The sequence below is a fragment of the Triturus cristatus genome, chromosome 3_2 (genome assembly GCF_964204655.1).
Source record: "Triturus cristatus chromosome 3_2, aTriCri1.1, whole genome shotgun sequence".
NCBI classification, from domain to species: domain Eukaryota; kingdom Metazoa; phylum Chordata; class Amphibia; order Caudata; family Salamandridae; genus Triturus; species Triturus cristatus.
The window spans coordinates 1,124,698,156-1,124,717,938 of NC_140584.1; the positions used below are offsets into that span (position 1 = coordinate 1,124,698,156).

Consider the following 19,783-nt stretch of genomic DNA (forward strand, 5'->3'; position numbering starts at 1 on the left):
TTGGGGCAGCTGCTGGACGCCAGAGACGGACTGAGATCACACAAAACTACTTTTAGGTGAGTATTGAGGAAATGAGACTACAAAGCCTGATGATGTGTCAAGTGTTTAATCACACTTAACATGAAAGAAAATGTAATTGTCCCCAGCACATGTTGTACACACAGTGCAGAGAAGGCACAAGAAATAGGGCAAACAGCCTTTTGCGGGTTAATGCACCCGTGTTGTAGTCAGTGTCCCCGCAGATGATCACCTCCGTCGGTGCCGTCCAGGGTGGTTGACCCCCATGGTGCGCCCTTGGCCTGCTACCTGTCTGCCACTGCGGCGTCTTTCACCTGGCAAGGTTGGAGTGATGCTGCTGCGACTCGATGTGTCCTCACTCTCAGCAGAGGCCATTAGTGCGCTGCCACCTGCATTGGCTGTCTGCAGCTGTTCCACAGCAGTGGTCACCTGCGCCAGCCCTCGCGCTATGTCCTGGCAGCAATGTGCCATGTCCACCTGCATGGTTACGCTTCTGCGTGTGAGTGCGCTGGTGGTGGTGCAGAGGCGGTTGACTGCCTTGGTATAATTGTGTAGCCGTGCATTGGCACGTCGTCCAGCCCTGTCATTGGCAGCTTGGGTGTCCCTCAAAGTGGCACAGAGCTCTCGTATTGCCGCTACCATGTTGCGATTGTCCTGATGTAGGCGGCCTAGCTGGCGATTCATTGACCGCATTGCCTTGCTTTGCAGGCGCTGTTCCTGCAACATGCACTGTTCCAAGCCGGAGAACACGGTGCCTTCTCCTTCTGTTGCAGTGCTGCTCCTGGGCCTTGACCTGGAAATGGCCTGTTCCCTTTGCCTTGGTGTTGGTGCGTCATGACGGGGCATGTCTGTCACACCCTGACTCCCCTCTCTCCTGTCGGTGTCATCGCCTGTTGCTGGGACTTCATCCTCAAATGGAGGCAGTGGGGGCACATGTGCGCGCTTCCTGCGCTGAATTGGCTGCTGCTCTGTCTCATCGCTGGAGTCCGCAGGGTCTGCAGGCTCCTCTCCCTCAGCGCTGTCTTCTTGTGGCATGGCGTGTGCTGTGGATGTAAAGGGGACTATATGAGTTTGTGTTACTGTCTGCATGTGGCACTCAATAAAGTTACAAATCTTTGACGGCTAATCTCTGACACATTTCTATTCAATGATCCCCAAAACACATATGTTGCATTTACTTGTGATGGTGTCATGGACACACAGTCAGACACAGTACTACGAGTACCATGATGCATTGCTGGGTGTGCTGTAAGACCTGGGCTGGATTGGCATGTTGGGAGTTAACTATGCGCATTTGGGGGAGTGTGCAAGGGATGGGGAGGAGTGCAGGGTGATTTGGCATGCATCTTACCTTGTCTGCTGGATGAGGGGTCGGAGCTGTCGATTGCAGCCACACCACCAACGCTCTCAGGCAGGAGGGTTGACTCCACAAGCTCCTCATGGGGGGTTGGCTGCTCTGCAGTGGATGGTCCTCCTCCAGTCTGACTGGCATCCTTGAGTCTGGCTGCCACCCTCTCCTTGGACCTCTGGCGCATATCATACCACCGCTTGCGCAGCTCCTCGATGGTGCGTGTGGTGACTCCAACAGCATTCACCTTGCTCTGTATTTCCAGCCAGATTTTCCTCTTCCTGGCCTCTGGGACTTTGAGTGCCTTCTTCCCAAACAGGAGCTCATGGCTGCAGACCATCTCCTCAATGAGGACCTCCTGCTCCTTTTCTGAAAACTTGTGTTTTCTCTTTCTTTTTTCTGCATCTTTGCCCTGCTGGTTTTGTTTGGGATCCATTGCTGGTTGCTGTCTCCAGGAAAGCCTCCTCACACTCCACAACCAGCCTCTGGGTGTGGCTCAGGTGAGCAGGTGCAGGCAATCACTACAGTTTCCTGTTTGTGATGTCATCAGCCTGCACCAGGCTTGCAGATTCCCGTTTTTGCGATTTCTTAGTTAGCGAATTTCGCTATTAAGAAATCGCAATACGGGATTCTGCGAATTATTTGCGATTTTTAAGGAATCGCAAATGATTAGCGATTTATTTTATACATCCCGTTTAGCGAATCTGATTTTGCGAATCGCAAATTCTCGCAATTTGAGATTCGCTAAAGGGGAGTTTGATACATATGCCCCATAGTCTCTGCGTAGTTCTTCGAAGGTCTTCAGGCCTAATCTATTAAAGAAACAGCCAAGCTGTAATATCCCTATTTGTATCCACCGATTCATACACCTGTCATCAAATATCTCGGGGAGATCGTTATTTTTGGATATAGGGGTATATTATGAATATCGTCCAAAGCCCAGTAATTTACGAGAACAGCTCCACACCTTATAGATCCCATAGATACTCTTGAATTTTGTTTTCTTGAAGTAATTATCATTCATATGTTGCCAAAAGCATCCTTCAGAGCCCCTTCCTAGTATGAGTGTTTGTGGGGTAGGTAAACTATTACCAATGGGCTCTAGAGAAATAGGTGCTGAGCAGTATCTCAAAACCGTGGCCCAATAATAGAATTTAAAATTAGGCATTGCCATACCCCCTCTATCCTTTGGGAGAGTGATGTAATTTAGAGCCCGGGGTGGGTTTTTATAGCCCCATAGGAATTTGGAAAAAATAGAATCGATAGATCTGAATAGTTGAGGAGGAAATTCTAAACAAATGGCCCTGAAAAAATATAAAAATCTGGGGAGATTTTAATCACATTGGATCTTCCTCCTATCATTAGATGTAGGTTGTTAAGACGTATCAGTTCTTTTTTTGTACGTTGGATAAGAGGCTCTACGTTATCCCTAACTATGTTGTCCACATCTGCCGAGATGCTTACTCCAAGATACATAGCTTTGTTGGTAACTCTAGCATCTCTCATCTTGATCTTGTCGTTGAGAATAATCTGTGTTTTAGTCTGGTTTAGTTTATAGCCAGAGACTGCTCCAAAAAGTAGAGCCTCTTTTTCTATCGCAGCAATTGCTTTGTTTGGGTTACTACTAACTATGGCGATATCGTCTGCGAAGGCTAGTGTTTTAGTCTCGAATTCTTGTACCCATATTGGGGGAATTAACATATTTTGCTCTAACCTACGGATGAACGGGTCAATATATATCGCAAAAAGAAGGGGAGAACACGGACACCCCTGCCTTGTCCCCCGTGTGACAACATCCCATTTATTACTACCCTGTGTGGTGTTTCAGATAGCAGTGTGTAACGCAAACACATTCAACATCACCAAGGCTCATTTCCTTTGCTCTAGTCTAATCACTCACCCTGTAACACATGGTCATGGTCTCAAGTAGCTGTTAGGACATGTGCTCTTTTCTGCTTCTCTAAAATATAAGAACAATGTGTCAGGCTGTCACAGTAATTATCACTTGCTCCACCACAGTAGTAAATTGAAATTGCCAAAGAAAATATCGCTTTCTGCCTAGAATCACACCATGAGTCTGTGTGCACACAGGAATTGTTGTCAGAGATTTAATTTGTGTTGCTGTTGTTCTGTAAAACTTGCACTTTCAGGAAAGGGCCAGCTTGTTTTCTTCAACTGTGATGGTTAGCACTCAGCAGAAATCACTATCTCACAAATGAGAGGCAAATGATAACACATTTGAAATCAACAGGGTAGATTTTCCTTCCAATCTTGTAATGGGTGAGGTTGTTCCTACATGTTCAAAACACCAATTAACCCTTACCACACATGTACTCTTACACACATCTCTGCAGTCTTCATGCAGTTGTGCAAGTCTCCATGCAGATCTCTCTTGCACCTGACAATACACAGTCTCCAGAAACACACTCTTTGCACATATGCAGCAGCTTCTCCTACACTCCCATGCATACTACTTAGCTCTGTGTGGTGTTTCAGAGAGCAGTGTGTAACGCAAACACATTCAACGTCACCAAGGCTCATTTCCTTTGCTCTAGTCTAATCACTCACCCTGTAACACATGGTCATGGTCTCAAGGAGCTGTTAGGACATGTGCTCTTTTCTGCTTCTCTAAAATATAAGGAAAATGTGTCAGGCTGTCACAGTAATTATCACTTGCTCCACCACAGTAGTAAATGTGCATTGAAATTGCGAAAGAAAATATTGTTTTCTGCCTAGAATCACACCATGAGTCTGTCTGCACACAGGAATTGTTGTCAGAGATTTAATTTGTGTTGCTGTTGTTCTGTAAAACTTGCACTTTCAGGAAAGGGACAGCTTGTTTTCTCCAACTGTGATGGTTAGCACTCACCAGAAATCACGATCTCACAAATGAGAGGCAAATGCTAACACATTTGAAATCAACAGGGTAGATGTTCCTTCCAAACTTGTAATGGGTGAGGTTGTTCCTACATGTTCAAAACTCCAATTAACCCTTACCACACATGTACTCTTACACACATCTGTGCAGTCTTCATGCAGTTGTGCAAATCTCCATGCTCATCTCTCTTGCACCTGACAATACACAGTCTCCAGAAACACACTTTTTGCACACACGCAGCAGCTTGTCCTACACTCCCATGCGCACTACTCAGCTCTGTTTGGTGTTTCAGATAGCAGTGTGTAACGTAAACCCATTCAACGTCACCAAGGCTCATTTCATTTGCTCTAGTCTAATCACTCACCCTGTAACACATGGTCATGGTCTCAAGTAGCTGTTAGGACATGTGCTCTTTTCTGCTTCTCTAAAATATAAGGAAAATGTGTCAGGCTGTCACAGTAATTATCACTTGCTCCACCACAGTAGTAAATGTGCATTGAAATTGCGAAAGAAAATATCGTTTTCTGCCTAGAATCACACCATGAGTCAGACAGACTCATGGTGGGATTCTAGGCAGAAAACTATATTTTCTTTCGCAATTTCAGCACAGCACACAGGAATTGTTGTCAGGAATTTAATTCATGTTTCTCTTGTTTTGTAAGACTTGCACTCGTAGGAAAGGGTCAGCTCATATGATAGGATTTGAAAAGCTCAAAAAAAATTTTTAATGAATTAAAATTACATAAAGGTATTTTTTTTAGTTTCTTGCAGGTATTGCTGAGCAACAGTGAAAACATTTAAAGATGCCTATAAAGTCAAGAAAGGGAAAAGAAAAGCAACAACAACTATATTAGAACACAACTGGTAAAAAACAAATAGGAGGAGAAGCTCGTGTTGGAAAAAAGAAAAAGTCTTCTGGTAAGCAGACTAAGGAATTTTTAAAAAAATATCTTCAAAAAAACAAAAAAATTCAAAAATATATCTTCAAACAGTGTTTCAAGTACAAAACAACAACAGAGTCGACAGCAAAAACAAAATGCTAATGTACAATCAGAAGTAAGAAAGAGTGACTTAACACGAAAAATATATTTTAAAAACATTCGTCGAAAAATGTTTCAGAGAAGAGTGATGTTAAATTTGCTAAAGGATGTCAAAAAAGATAAGAAGAAAACCAAATTTTATAAGAAAAAGAAATTTATTGAAAGTATTGTTACGAAGGCTTTGGAAATAAAAAGAAAACTATTCATTTTAATTTTGAACAGGATGCGTAGATTAGATAAATAAGTCAATGCAACGAAGTCACAAAGCAAAAGGAAAAGAGTAGTGAAAAAAAATAACTTTTGTAAAGTGTTCTTAGGAGAATGGAAGCATAGTTCAAGTACTGAACCATTTTTTAATGAAGAGAGTTATCTTCAAAGTAATAGTTTGTTGCATGCAGTTGACACCAATGGTAGAGCATATGAAGTTAAAGATGGTTGTGTAATGGAGAAGGAGAAAATGGTTCCAAGAAATGAGGAAGAAGTGATGGCTGCTGAGGTTATGGGGAGACATCCTAAAGCCCCAGTGTACACTTGGAATTGTAGTAGTATTTGTACTGTGCGTCAGGAATCTGTTGATAAATTGCGTGACTTTCTAAGAGAATATAGTAAAAAGAGTGTTACACAGAAGATTAAGGTGCTTCAAAGACTAGATCCATGCAGAGTGAGAGAGAATACTGGTTTGCTAGGACATTCTCTGGCTTGTCTATCTAGGAAAGTTTGTCAAAGTGTTTTTCACCATTTTAGGATGCTGGCAGTACATCATACTGAAATGAGAAAGTTGGTGAGAACATTGTATTTTGCTAAAAGTCCAGCACTAAAGTTAAATGAGTTGAATAGTGCTCTGTTCCGTGGATCTGTATCAGATGTAGTGAAGGTTACTGATGAGATTCAGTTTTGTTACTTTGGTCCAGAACAAGAAAGTGCAGAAAATGACACAGTTATTGATGAAAATGTGGAAGAGAATGTAGAAATCACTGTTAGTAAAAATTTAGAAGATGAAATGACAAAATTTACTATCATCTCTAATGAAAGACCAAATATTACTTGTATTTGTTGCCGGAGAAGCCATTATAAAATTCAAACAAGGAATGTTGATCTGTATAAAAAAAGTGAAAATGAAGATAATTATAAGTGGAAAGATTTTGCAACATATAGATTTCTGGAATTTTTTTTGAATTGGGTGAAGATCAGCATATTTGTAAATACTGTTATAACAAGTTAGAAGAAAATAGAATGCCGGCTAGAACTGTACATAATAATTTAGAATTGGTTGATATTCCTCCAGAACTTTCTGATTTAAATACGTATGAGTCTATACTCATTCAATGTGTCCATCCGTTTCAGACCATAGTGCGTATGGAGCCCAAAACAGGTAAATAAATTACCTCCTTCAGATTTACAAAGAGGGTTAAAAGGAAGAGTTATCTATTTGCTATTGGATTTGAAAAAAAAATATGGAAACAATTGATGCAGATACTTTGGAAACTGAACCATTAGTTATTCTGGTTAATGGTGTACCTACAAAGAATAAGAAAATTTGGCAGGAGCTGGTAGATGTACGAAAAGTACAAAGAGCAAATTTGTATTTGAAAAAAAATAATAAATGGTATGAAGCAATTTATATGGATGAAGATGAAGTTTTACTAGAAGACACAGGAATACCAACTGGGCAAATTGAAAAAGTGGATCAGTCAAAAGAAGAAGAAATTTATGAACATTTCAGCATACATCCTCTTCATTCTAAAGAAGTTATGGGAAACGCTATTGATCTGTTTCAGATGAAAAAAGCAAAAGGAACTCCCGTGAGTGTATAGGAGGAGAGATTGGAAGTTCGTTGTTTTCCCCAACTGTTTCCTACAGAAGAAGGTGGACGATATGATGAACGTCCAGTACAAATTCCTGCTTCGGAGTATAGGACTACAAGATTATATGCAGAAGATCCAAGATTTCGTCAAAGTATTCCTTATTTGTTCCATCTTTTATTTGAAAGTGACTTGTCTGCACTATCTTATGCAGTAAATCACATTTTAAAAACTGGAGTACATCTACATATTGTGTCAGCAAAGGACTTTATCAACAAAGTGCAACAGCGAGATGATCATTTGGAATCTCAATTGATCAATCTGATGGCAGCGTGGGACTAATGAATATTGGTACCGACGCCATGGAGAATTGAAGTGTATGTTACGGAATTTAGGAACTCCTACATGGTTCCTTACCCTGAGCTGTGCTGAGTACGCTTGGGATGATTTACTGGAATTTCTGCTAGAGGCAAATTCAAACATTAAAAACATACAATACAAGACAGCAGAAGAATTGTGCTCATTGGATCCGGTTAATGTTTGCAGATATTTTAATCATAGATTTGAGGCTATGATGTCCTTCATCTGCAATAAAAAAAATCCACCTCTTGGAGAAGTTGTGGATTTCTTTTGGAGAAAAGAGTACCAAGCAAGAGGTTCTCCTCATATTCATATGCTGTTGTGGATCAAGGATGCCCGAAAATTTGGAACAGATGCTGATGAAGCAGTTTTATCATTCATTGAAGAATATGCAACATGTGCTATACCTAAAAGCACAGAAGAGAAAAACTTAAAAGAGCAAGTTTTACATTTCCAAAGTCATCGGTGTGGAAAATACTGTCGGCGAAAGTACTAGAGTAAAGATAAATTCTACACAAAATGTCGATTTGGATTTCCACGACCTGTTCTTTCAAAAGGAAGAGTCAACAGTTTTATGTCAGCTGTGCGACATACTATTACAAGAAAATCTCCCAAAAATACGTACAACCTAAGAAGAAAAGAAGAGTCAAAATATATAAATGACTACAACCCAGTCATTTTATCCATGTGGAATGCTAACATGGATATTCAGTATGTGGCTGACAATTCTATTGCTGTTGCTCGGTATGTCACATCTTACCACACTAAATCTGAGAAAACGGAATTGAAGGAAATGTGGGAAGAGATTTCTCACGAGAAGACTGTCAGTAAGAAGCTATACAGTTTCAATTTAAAGATGTTATCGCATCGAGAAATTGGATCCTACGAATGCTCAGATAGGTTATCATCTGCAAGTCTGTACTCGAAATCAAGAAGAATAATTTGGGTAAGTTTAGGCCTTGCAGGAATGCGAAATCGGGTACTGAAATCTATTCGAGAAATTGAATATTTAGCTGAGTACGAACCAGAAAGTACCGACATTTTAAGAACAAACATGTTGGACACATATTACCCACAAAGAAGTCATCATCTTGAGAACATGTGTCTCTATGAAGTGCTGCAGAACTACATTTTTAAACGGAATACCACAGAAGACATCAACAATGGAAAATATAAAGTCAGTGGTGAGGAAGGATGTTTGGTGAAGCAAACAAAAGGAAGTTTGATAAATCACCGGAAGCTGAGTTGCGACACTACTGACAAAAAGGAATTTTACTACTTGGCACTTTTCCAGCTGTTTAAACCATGGCGTTCAGAGGACGAACTACTTGGAGAATTCCAGAGTCATGACGATTCCTTTAATGCTAGCAAAGACAGCATAGAATGCAGTACTTTCACAACTTATGTTCAAATGTTAAATGAAGAAATTGAACAAGAAGCAACAATTGCAGCTGAAGTAGCTAGAGACAGTTCTCAAGACAGTCAAAGTTCTGGGACATTCAGTCAAGATCCTCTAGGACAACCAATCGTAGAAAATGAAGCAGCAATAGCCATGACTGAAGTCGAAACAGCTATGAATCAAGCTCAGGAAGATTTAATAAACTTACCGAATTTGGAAGAACAACTGAATGATGAACAACAACAAATTTATGAGGAAGTCAGGAAAAAAATTGATCACGGATTACTACATGAAAATAAAGAGTGCTCATGCACATCTTTTGAACCAATGAGAATGTATGTGAGTGGACAAGCAGGAACTGGAAAAAGTTTCTTAATAAATGTAATTAGAAGCTACCTAGAGAACAAAACGGATTCAACTTTGTCTTGTGTCGTTACTGCTCCAACTGGGTTAGCAGCGTATAACATAAAAGGAGTTACCTTACATCGTTTGCTAATGTTACCAGTAGAGCATGAGAACAAAATACAATACTACAAACTAGCAGGAGAAGCATGCTTTGAAGTTTGAAGAGTATTGGAGAAAATGAAAGTACTCATTATTGATGAGGTAAGCATGGTATCAAACTTAATGCTTGCCTTTGTGCAGTTAAGAATGCAGCAAATACTGAAGACAGACTATGACGTGTTATTTGGAGGAAAACACGTCATAGTTTTTGGGGATCTTTTGCAACTTACTCCAGTTAAAGGACAACCGGTATTCCATACACTTACACATGAAGACACGAAAAAGTCGTTAGGAAGTATAGGCAATGTAAATATTTGGACATATTTTGAGTATAAGGAACTCATTACCAATATGAGGCAAGCCAATGATGAGGATTATGCAAGTATTCTCAAAGATAACAGAATTGGACTACTCACAGAACATGGCAGAAAAGCATTACAGAGTTGATTGCTGAGTAATTTGTTTACAACAGAACAAATAGTTCCAGAGAAAATTTACAAGAAAATTGCTGAAAAAATACTGTAATCTGCTTAATGCCAACACTACAAGAATGCTCTGTATTCAATCAAGAACTTTTGAAATTGGAAAATAAAGAGATCATAAAACTGGAAGCTGTGGATAAAATTCAACATGAACGAATAACTATTATATTGACAGGCAAATTGGCAACTAAATTGGATTCTCTGGAGAAAAACATTTCAAAAACAGCTGGTTTGGAAAAGAATCTTTATGTATGTATGAACTGTAGAGTAATTTTAATACGTAATTTGGATGTAGAAAAAGGTTTAGTGAATGGAGCTATGGGTAAAGTTGTGGGTTTTGTAAAGTACCAGAAAAAAGATGTAATGGAATTCTTAAAAATAAAATTTGATCAGATTGAAGAGGTTAAAGACATTAGTCGTTGTTCAGTTCTTCTTTTGCTAGTGAAAGACTTATATGTACGTAGGAAGCAGTTTCCGTTTTCTCTAGCATATGCTGTAACTATTCACAAGTCTCAAGGATTAACTGTAGATAGTGCTTTTGTAAACATTGGATCTAGTGTGTTTAAAGAAGGTATGGCATATGTTGCTTTGTCACGCGTGAAAAAATTATCTGGTTTATTCATGATCGACTTTGATGACTCAAAAGTTAGTGCTGATGCAAACTGTGTAAAGGAATATAATAGATTAAGAAGAAGCTATGCTCCTCATTTAGGTCAGTATCCTGTGTTTGAAAAACGTGTTGTTTGTCGGAAAAGGAGATTTGAGAATATCTGTAATGAGGATGTACAGAAGAGAAAACAAAAAGACAGTGATGTGACTGCAAGCAAAAAGAAAAAGGACAGTGTGGAAGAGGTTGTTGGTTGTCATTTTGAAAATAGCTCTGGTGTCAACTGCTACGCAAATGTAGTGCTGAATGTTGTATTTTATCTTGAATTTTTGCAAGAGCAGATAATAGTAAATCAGGGAAAAAGATTCTGTTCTTTGCTGAGTCTCCTTTATGAGAAGCTGAGTAATGATAAAACTAAAATAGAAAGTGCGTCTGATGTTAGAAATCTTTTAGATGCATGTTCTGGATGTACACAGTTTACACAAAATGTCCAGCAAGATGCACAGGAATTTTTAATGTATATGCTGATGGTACTGGAAGATGAAGGGGTAGAAGTAGAAAATGTATTTGGTGCCTCTTATAAATGGGAACATTGTTGTGAAAACTGTATGAACACATGCAGTAGTAATTTTGATTCTGAAAGGTTCATATATTTACCATTACCAGAAAGTAAATCAGTGACTTTTAGTAAATTAGTTAAAGATGCTAATCACAACATGGAATGTTCTGAATATAAATCTGAAATGTTGTCAACGTTATTTTTAAAGAAATATGGACAGTATGTAATTTTAATGGTACAACGTTGTAGAGCTGATGGAACAAAATTGGAAACTTTACTAAAGAAGTTTGTTGGTAATCAATTATCTATATCTGGAAAAACTTTTGTAGCAGTTGCAATAATTTTTCATGACGGTCCTTCTATAACTTCTGGTCATTACACAGTTTATCTTAAATGTGAAAAAGGATGGACACTGTGTAATGATTCTCAATTGATTTTTAAGCAACGTTTGCCTTATGATTTACCCAATTGTTACTTAATTTTTCAGAAACCCAAATTTTAAATACTAAATTCAGCATCTGAAGAAAGCATTATTTAAATTTTAAAGGATTAAAATTGAATATTTCACTCAAAAAGGATTTTAAAATTACCATTTGGCCTTAAGGAAAGGTAAAAGAAACAATTGGGGACTTCTTTGACAGATTATTTTGGCATATGTTCTTTTGCAACAAGGTTTACAGACGTTATTTCTTGAAAATTGTTATTGTTCTTAAAAGGTATTTTTAATATATATGTGACATTTCTATCAAGGTATGTTTTAGTGAGGATACATTTGGGGCTTTTTTAAACAATTTTTCAGATTGTTTTTTTTTTTGCCCGCTGTTAAATGATGAATACAATTGATTTCACTATTTTCAGTGAAAATCAAAACATTCTGAAAACAGCAAAAAAAGGGCAAAAAATTGCTTTGTTAAATATGAAAAACATGTACTGTTTAATAAAATGTATTGTTGAATATTAATACTTTTTTTCTTTTTTTCAGAACTAGAAAGAAAATTTAGAAAATGTAATTCAGTTTCCTTGCAATTAAATCAAAACATTTATTTCTAAATAAGTTATTTTGATGGTCAGGTAAGTTTAAAATATCTGTATTTATCACTCCTTCCGTTTCATGCTTTCTTTTCTACACCTCTCCTCACTCTGCTTTTCTCATTTCTCTTCCCTCTCTCTTCCTGCTTTACTACTCTTTCGTAACTCCCTCACTCCTTCTCTACTACTCTCCTACCTTTACTACCTCCATCACTAATTTTTCATCCATGTTTCTTTCTCTGTATCCATATGTCTGCCTTACTCCTTCTCAGTTGCTTGCTCTCTGTCTCTGTATCTGTCACTGTCCCTTTGTCTGTTTTACCCTTAATTTCCTTAACATCTCTGGGGCAGATTTACAAGCCCCCTGTGCCACCACTACGTCACTTTTCTTGACGTACTAGTGGCGCAGGGTGGTCCTCCACATTTACAAGGAGAGGATAAGCCACTCTGTGTGTCTTTTCCTCTCCTCGTAAATACAGCCAATTAAAACGCAGCACAGTGTGTTGAAGGGGTATTCTATGGGTGTTGTTGTTTGTGTTCCCACACAACACTTTTAGAACTACACCAATCTCCTGATTTACGAGAAATCATAAGTCTGAAGTTGTGTGTGAATGCTACGCCACCCTAGAGGTGGCATAGCGAAGCACAACAAGGAGAAATGTTTTCATTTCTCTTCATTTTTTCCTCTTTCAGTGCGTGCTGCATGCTACAGCATGTATTGAAAGAGAAAAAAGCCTCTTGTGATTGTTTTTTGAAGGAAGGTGTCTCTTCCTGCACAAGAACAGTTTCCTCACCACGCAGGCATCCTTCCAGCATGGTGCAAGGGAGCCTGCGTCGCCGTATGGCTGCAGTTTTGGCGCCAGTGCAAGGGAAGCATAGAGATGCGACATTCTCCTGTAAATATATCGCATCTGTGTGCTTTGAAAGTAACGCAGCATGGCGCAGCATTATGACTTGCTGCACAATGTTGCATACGTTTGTAAAAAATCTGCCCCTTTGTTTCTACCACTCCTCCTCTCTGCATCACTCATTTTCAATCTATGTTAATTTTTTAACCTTGTCCGTCATTCTCTTTCACTCACCTTGCCTAACTGTCACTATCCTTTACTCATAGTCACTCCTATTCTCCTACTTCTCTTCCTTCTGTATGTATCTCACACTCCTTCTCCTTTTTGCATTCTTTCCTTCAATCTCCTTCACTCTGTTTTGCTCATTGACATCCTGACTCCCTTTCTCTCAGTGCAGTTTCCTAAATCCCTCCATGTCCTCACTCTCCATTTCTCATTTTCCCTTACCCCCTTTTCTAATCCTCATGCCCTTTAAAAAAAAAAAATTAAAAATCAAATTTAACTGTTTTGATGGTGGTTGGCTCTAAAATGAGCTGTTATCTTTTTTGATAGGTTTAGGGTACCTATACGTAAGTACCGATGCAGAGTTTAAAGTTTAATAGGAAGACTCTCTTTCCTTCATCTGTGAAATGTACACCGTCTCTTTTTTAATTGCTTTGCCACTCCCCTCACTATTTCTTCTTATTTCCTGGGACAAAGAGCTGAAAAGGTATCAATTTTACTTGTAAATGTCAGAACAGCAGACTACTTCAGGGAGTGAGGAGGAGACCTGGATGCATTCAGAAGGTGTCTTTCAGTAGAATGTCAATATGAAATGAAAGATAGTTGTAAAATGGAGGCTTACATATTTTTTTTTTTAAAAAGAACTCATTGGCTGTTGCAGACCATTCTACACTAAAAACTAGGCTGTATGTTTACATTTTTAAAAGCATGTTTTGTATTTGTTCAGAAAAATGTGTTCCCACTGAACATTACTTTGGATTTGCTGTTAGGTTTGAAAAGTTAAGCACTCTTGCTTTTTGGATTATAAATATTTGGGCAGATTTACAAGCCCCTTAAGCCACTTTTGCATCTGTTTTTCCATGTTAAAAGTGATGCAAAGGTGGTGCAAGGGGCTTGTAAATCTGCCCCATTGTGTGCTGAAGTTTTGACCTCTCTGCTCACACCAGTATTCCTTGATTTGTTGCTATGCTAACAGGGAGAAGTCATGTTAGAAGTAGGAATCATTTGGAAAGGGTTGAAATTTGCAAGTAATAGAAATGTGTTTCCATTTAAAACAAAGGTGAATAACATGGAAAGGGGGCTGGGTAGAGACTTCCTGACCCCCTAGTCTTTGTCAGGGAGTCCCTGAAGGTTCACCAAAGTTGAAAAAAAATATTATTTTTTTTAAAAACATCATTGGGTGCGCGCAGCGTGCGCGAACCCTAAAAAAAAAATTAACAAATAGATTCAAAAAACAAGTTTTTGTGTTTAGATTTTAGGTGGCTCTAAAAAGAGCCCTTGAGTTAATGTAGGGACAGAGGAAGAGAAAAACGAAAAAAAGAAAAAAAACTATGGCCTAGTGCAAGAGTGCTGCTCAAATCTTCTCTGAATGAGATCAACACTACTCTCACCCATAGAAATAAGAGCACCGCAATCCATGCACCGTGTACACATCCTCGCAAAACAAGGACGTATATCCAGAGGTGTGGAAGAAGGTGAAGGCACTATCGCAGAAGAAGTGCTCGGCTGAGCTGCCGAAGATGTGCTCGGCTGAGCTGCTGCAGATGTCGTCGGCTGAGCAGGTGGAGGGTTTGCTCCAGTAGCTCGACGAAAAGTCGCAGGATGCACTTTTTCAACGTGCCTCAACATTGTGTGAATACTAAAAGAGTACTTCTTATTAGCATTCCCACGTGATAAGGTCCGGTGACAAAGTGTGCAGGTGACTTTCGGTGCATTCACCTTCTTTTGCCCCTCAGGAAAAGTGAAAAACTGCCATATAAAGGAGTCTTTCTGCTTCCTCTGCCTCTGTCTCTCAAGAGTGTCCTGTTCACTCTCAGAAGATGGCTGCTGCTCTGCCATTGTCTCACAAAAACAGATTAGCTCCTTCTCCAAGGGAATCAGAACTAATAATGAGGGGAGTGGGTGTGGTGTTGGAAGAATCTGGAACTGAAAGTACTTTGAACCAATGAAAAGTGATGTTTCTTGATCACATGACTTGCCATGAGGGGATTGGGTGTGGTGTTGGAAGAATCTGAAACTGAAAGTACTGAAAACCAATTAAAAGTGTTGTTTTATTAATCACATAACTCGAGGTGCGCGCACGGGAGAAGCTCAGAGCGCGCACGTTGCAATTACGCATGCGCGAAAGTGTACGCACGCATGCGCATAAGTATTACGCGCGTACGTAGCGTGCATACTCAGCAGGCGCACATGCGCGAACGTCAGCGCACGTACTCCGCGCGCATGCGCGAATGTAGCGTGCGGACCTCGTACGAGGAACGCATGCGTACGTGGAGAACATACGCCTGCGCACACCATGTACGTACGCATGCGTACGTAGATAGCGTACGCATGCGTACACAAAAAACGTACGCATCGTACTAGGTGCGCGCTGCGAGCGCGCACTAAAATGTATGTATGTGTATGTAGATAACGTACACATGCGTAGATGAAAAATGTACGCATGCGTACGAGGTGCGCGCTCTGAGCGCGCACCCTAAAAATTGTTGAAAAAAAAAAAAGATTGAATTAAACTGTACATAAGTTAATAGAAAATATTAACTATGCTGTTCAACTTTATCCAAATTCAAAGTAAAAAAAAAAATGAGCCACACCAAATTAAAGGATACAGATAATCTATAAATGTATACATAGGTAATTTTTTGTAAAAGAAATATATAAAAAATATATTAAAAAATTCATAAATTACCATTTAAAAAAACTTTGAAATTCACTGAAAAAACCATAGGTTTCACACACGTTATAGTTAGGAATTAGCATTTAAAAAACCTTGCAAATTCACTGAAAAAACCATAGGTTTCACACATGTTATAGTTAGCTGGCCATTTCACTCATAAAAAAACAATGAAATTCCACCGTTATAGTTAGTTCAGCTAACTATAACTCGCGCGCCCGAAATCCACTGCTGATGACGTCACATATTACATCACTCATGACATGGTCAGTGACATCACTGATGACATCACTGAACTAACTATGACGGTGGAATTTCATTGTTTTTTTACGAGTGAAATGGCCAGCTAACTATAACATGTGTGAAACCTATGGTTTTTTCAGTGAATTTGCAAGGTTTTTTAAATGTTAATTCCTAACTATAACGTGTGTGAAACCTATGGTTTTATCAGTGAAAATATATATATATATATATATTCACTGAAAAAAACATAGGTTCCATGCACGTTATAGTTAGGAATTGGCATTTAAAAAACCTTAGAAATTCACTGAAAAAACTATAGGTTTCAGGGGTGCTATAGATAACTGGACATTTCGCTCGTACAAAACCCTAGAAATTCCCCTGTTATAGTTAGTTCAGCTAACTATAACTCGCGCGCCCCTGCAATGCACTGCTGATGACGTCACATATTACATCACTCATGACATGGTCAGTGACATCACTGATGACATCACTGATGACATTTCAAATGACAAATGCAATTGTTCAAAAAGCAAAAAAATATATAAAAGAAAAAAGAAGAAAAAAAAAGTTCTTCTAAGAACTAATGTTCCTGGTTTAAAAAAGAGCTATATATTTGTTTGTCGGTGTGTGAGTTTAGATGAATGTATGTGTAGAACGTAATTGAGCGAAAGAATGCATTAATAGCGTATGGTGAATGTATAAGTGCAGAACTATGAGGAAGTACTGCAGCATCACACAGTAACCTCTTTCACTGCAGTGCGCTGTAGTACTTCCGAAGCACAGGGATGCAACAGATGTACATAAATATGTTGCACATCTATGCTTCTCTCTGCACTTCTGCTTAAATTGCAGCCATGTGGTGACACAGGCACCCTTGCACCATAGTGGAAGGATAGCTGTGTCATGTGCTGTTTCTTTTTGTGCAGAAAGACACACCTTGCTGCACAGAAACAATCAGTAAACGCATTTTTCTCCTTCAATGTATGCTGAACATTTTAGCATGCATTGAAGATTTAAAAATGAGGAGAAAAGAAAACAATTCTCCTTGTTGTGCTTTCGTACACCAATTAGAGAATGGTGCAGCATTCACACACATATCGAGATTCATGATTTCTGATAAATCTGGAGATGTGTCTTGTTCTATGAGTATTCAGTGCAATCATGCACAACAACACTTATAGAACAACCTTTCAACGCAAACTGGTGTGTATGATGAGGTTGTATTTACATGGAGTAGAAAAAGTACACAGAGCGCCTTTTCCTCTCTTTGTAAATATGAAAGAGTGTCTTGTGCAATAACCATGTTACAAAAAGTGACATATTTCTTTTTTTAAATTGCCTCCGAATGATAGAAGGTAAGCACAGAGTTTTGTCTGCAAAGATGCTCAAAGAAGAATTATTGAAATGATTGCGGTCCTTCAATAGGTACAATGGGAAATATTATGAACCACTCAAATCTTTTTTTTTGGAGGTCACATAATATCCGGTAACAGAGAGATTTCAAAACTACATCGGTATAAACAGAGTGTTTTTAAAACTTTTTTCAGATTTTTTTTGCAATGTAAATTAATGTAAACTGCTTATTTTAGAATTAGGATCTGTAAAGAAAAGAAAAAATAGTTATAACCTGTAATAATACAACACAGCATAATTTCAACAAAGTAATTTGTTTGCCTTTTTTGCTGTTCTCAGAATATATTGAATTTCACTAGAAACAGTGATTTCAATCATACTCATCACTTAACAGCGGGCAAAAAAAAAAACAATCAAAAAGATTGTTTAAAAATACCCAACATGCTATTCTCAGTAAAATACCAGAAAATACAAGTCACACATATATGAAATGCTTATGGCTAACAAAATTTTATAACTTTTACTTATAAAAACCGTAAATGTTGTCACTTTAAAATATTCACCAAGTCAATAAGCACAAAAAAGTCCATAATTCAAACATATACCTTTCCTTGAGGCCAAATTGTATTTTTGCACTCCTTCTTATGTAAATTGTCCAATGGTAGTCCTATTAAATTATAATAATAAATTCCTCAGAGAATGAATTATCTTCCTAAAACTTTGACTTTAAAAATATTAGGTAGGAATTAGGTAATTCCCTAGGCAAACGTTGATTGAAAACCAACTGGGAATCATTACAAAGTGTCCAGCCTTTGTCACATTTTAGATAGGCAGTGTAATGTCCAGATGTGGTGGAAGGACCATCATGGAAAATTATTGCAATTGCTACAAAATTCCTTCCTGATATTGATAGTTGTGTTGCTACAAACTGCTTTATTAAAGTATCCAATTTTCTTCCATCAGCTGTAGAACGTTGCATTATTAAAATTATGTATTGTCCATATTTTGTTAAAAATAATGTGGATAAGATTTCTGATTTACATTGGCTACACTCCATGTTTTGATTTGCACCTTTAATTAATTTATTGAAAGACACTGATTTACAGTCTGGTAATGTTAAATACAGAAATCTTTCAGTGTCTACATTAGTGGTACATGTATACATGCAATTTTCACAATGATGTTCCCATTTGTAAGAAAGGCCAAAAATATTTTCTATTTCTACACCTTCATTTTCAAAAATGGTAAGCATATACATTAAAAATTCCTGAGCATCTTGTTGGATATTTTGTGTAAATTGTGTAGAACCAGAACACACATCCAAAAGATTACGAACATCTGAAACAGATTGTATTTTACTTGTATCTGTTGTCAATTTTTCATAAACAGAATGCAACAGAGAACAAAATCTTTTTTGCCGATTCTGCATAATTTGTTCTTGCAAACCTTCAAGATAAAAAACAACATTGACCACTACTTTAGCATAGCAGTTGACACCTGAACTATTTTCAAACTGATAACCAACAACCTCTTCAACAGTGTCCAATTTCTTTTTACTTGCAATCACATTATCTTGTTCTTTTCCCGTCTCGACACCTTCAGAACAGATATTCGCAAACCTTCTTTTTCGACCAATCACACGCTTTTCAAATACAGGATATTGACATAAATTTGGAGCATACACCCTTCTTAACCTATTATACTCTTTTACACAGTTCGCTTCTGCAGTAACCTTTCTCATCAACATCAATCAAAAACAAACCCGATAATGTTCTGACTCGCGACAAAGCAACGTATTCCATACCCTCTTTAAATACAGTAGATCCAATGTTCACCAATGCACTGTCTACACTTAATCCTTGAGATTTATGAATAGTCACTGCATATGCCAGAGAAAATGGAAATTGTTTCCTACGGACATATAAATCTTTAACAAGTAAAAAACGAACTGAACAACAACCAATTTCTTTAACTTCTTCAATCTGATCAAATGTAATTTTTAAAAATTAAATTCCTTCTTTTTTCTGATAATTAACAAAATCCACCACATTACCCATTTCGCCATTAACTAACCCTTTTTCTACGTCCAAATTACGCCTTAAAATTACCCGACATTTTACACATGCATATAGTGTCTTTTCTAAACCAGCTGTTTTAGATAATTTTTTCTAAACAATCCAGTTTTGTTTTCAACTTTCCCGTCAAAATAATAGTGATTCCTTCATGCTCTATTTTATCGATGGCTTCCATTTTTATAATTTCTTCATTTTCCAGTTTCAATAGTTCTTCGTTGAATATGGAACACTCACGGAGTGTTGGCATTAAACAGATCACTGATTTATTTTCAGCAATTTTCATGTACACTTTTGCAGGAACTACATTTTCATTTGAGAAAGACTTTGCAAAGTAATCGATTT

General features: G+C 38.1%; 1 protein-coding gene across 1 annotated transcript in view; it reads right to left on the reverse strand.

Moving 5' to 3' along the window:
* LOC146859229 (uncharacterized) overlaps positions 1-1,802 on the reverse strand; it is a 149,707-nt gene extending 147,905 nt beyond the window's left edge. Inside the window, exons 1-2 of the mRNA XM_085647148.1 lie at positions 1,370-1,802; positions 333-1,061 (exon numbers count right to left, since the gene is read on the reverse strand). Coding sequence (XP_085503274.1) covers positions 333-1,061; positions 1,370-1,802 — 1,162 coding nt within the window. The remainder of the gene's footprint in view (positions 1-332; positions 1,062-1,369) is intronic.
* Positions 1,803-19,783: the final 17,981 nt, after the last annotated feature.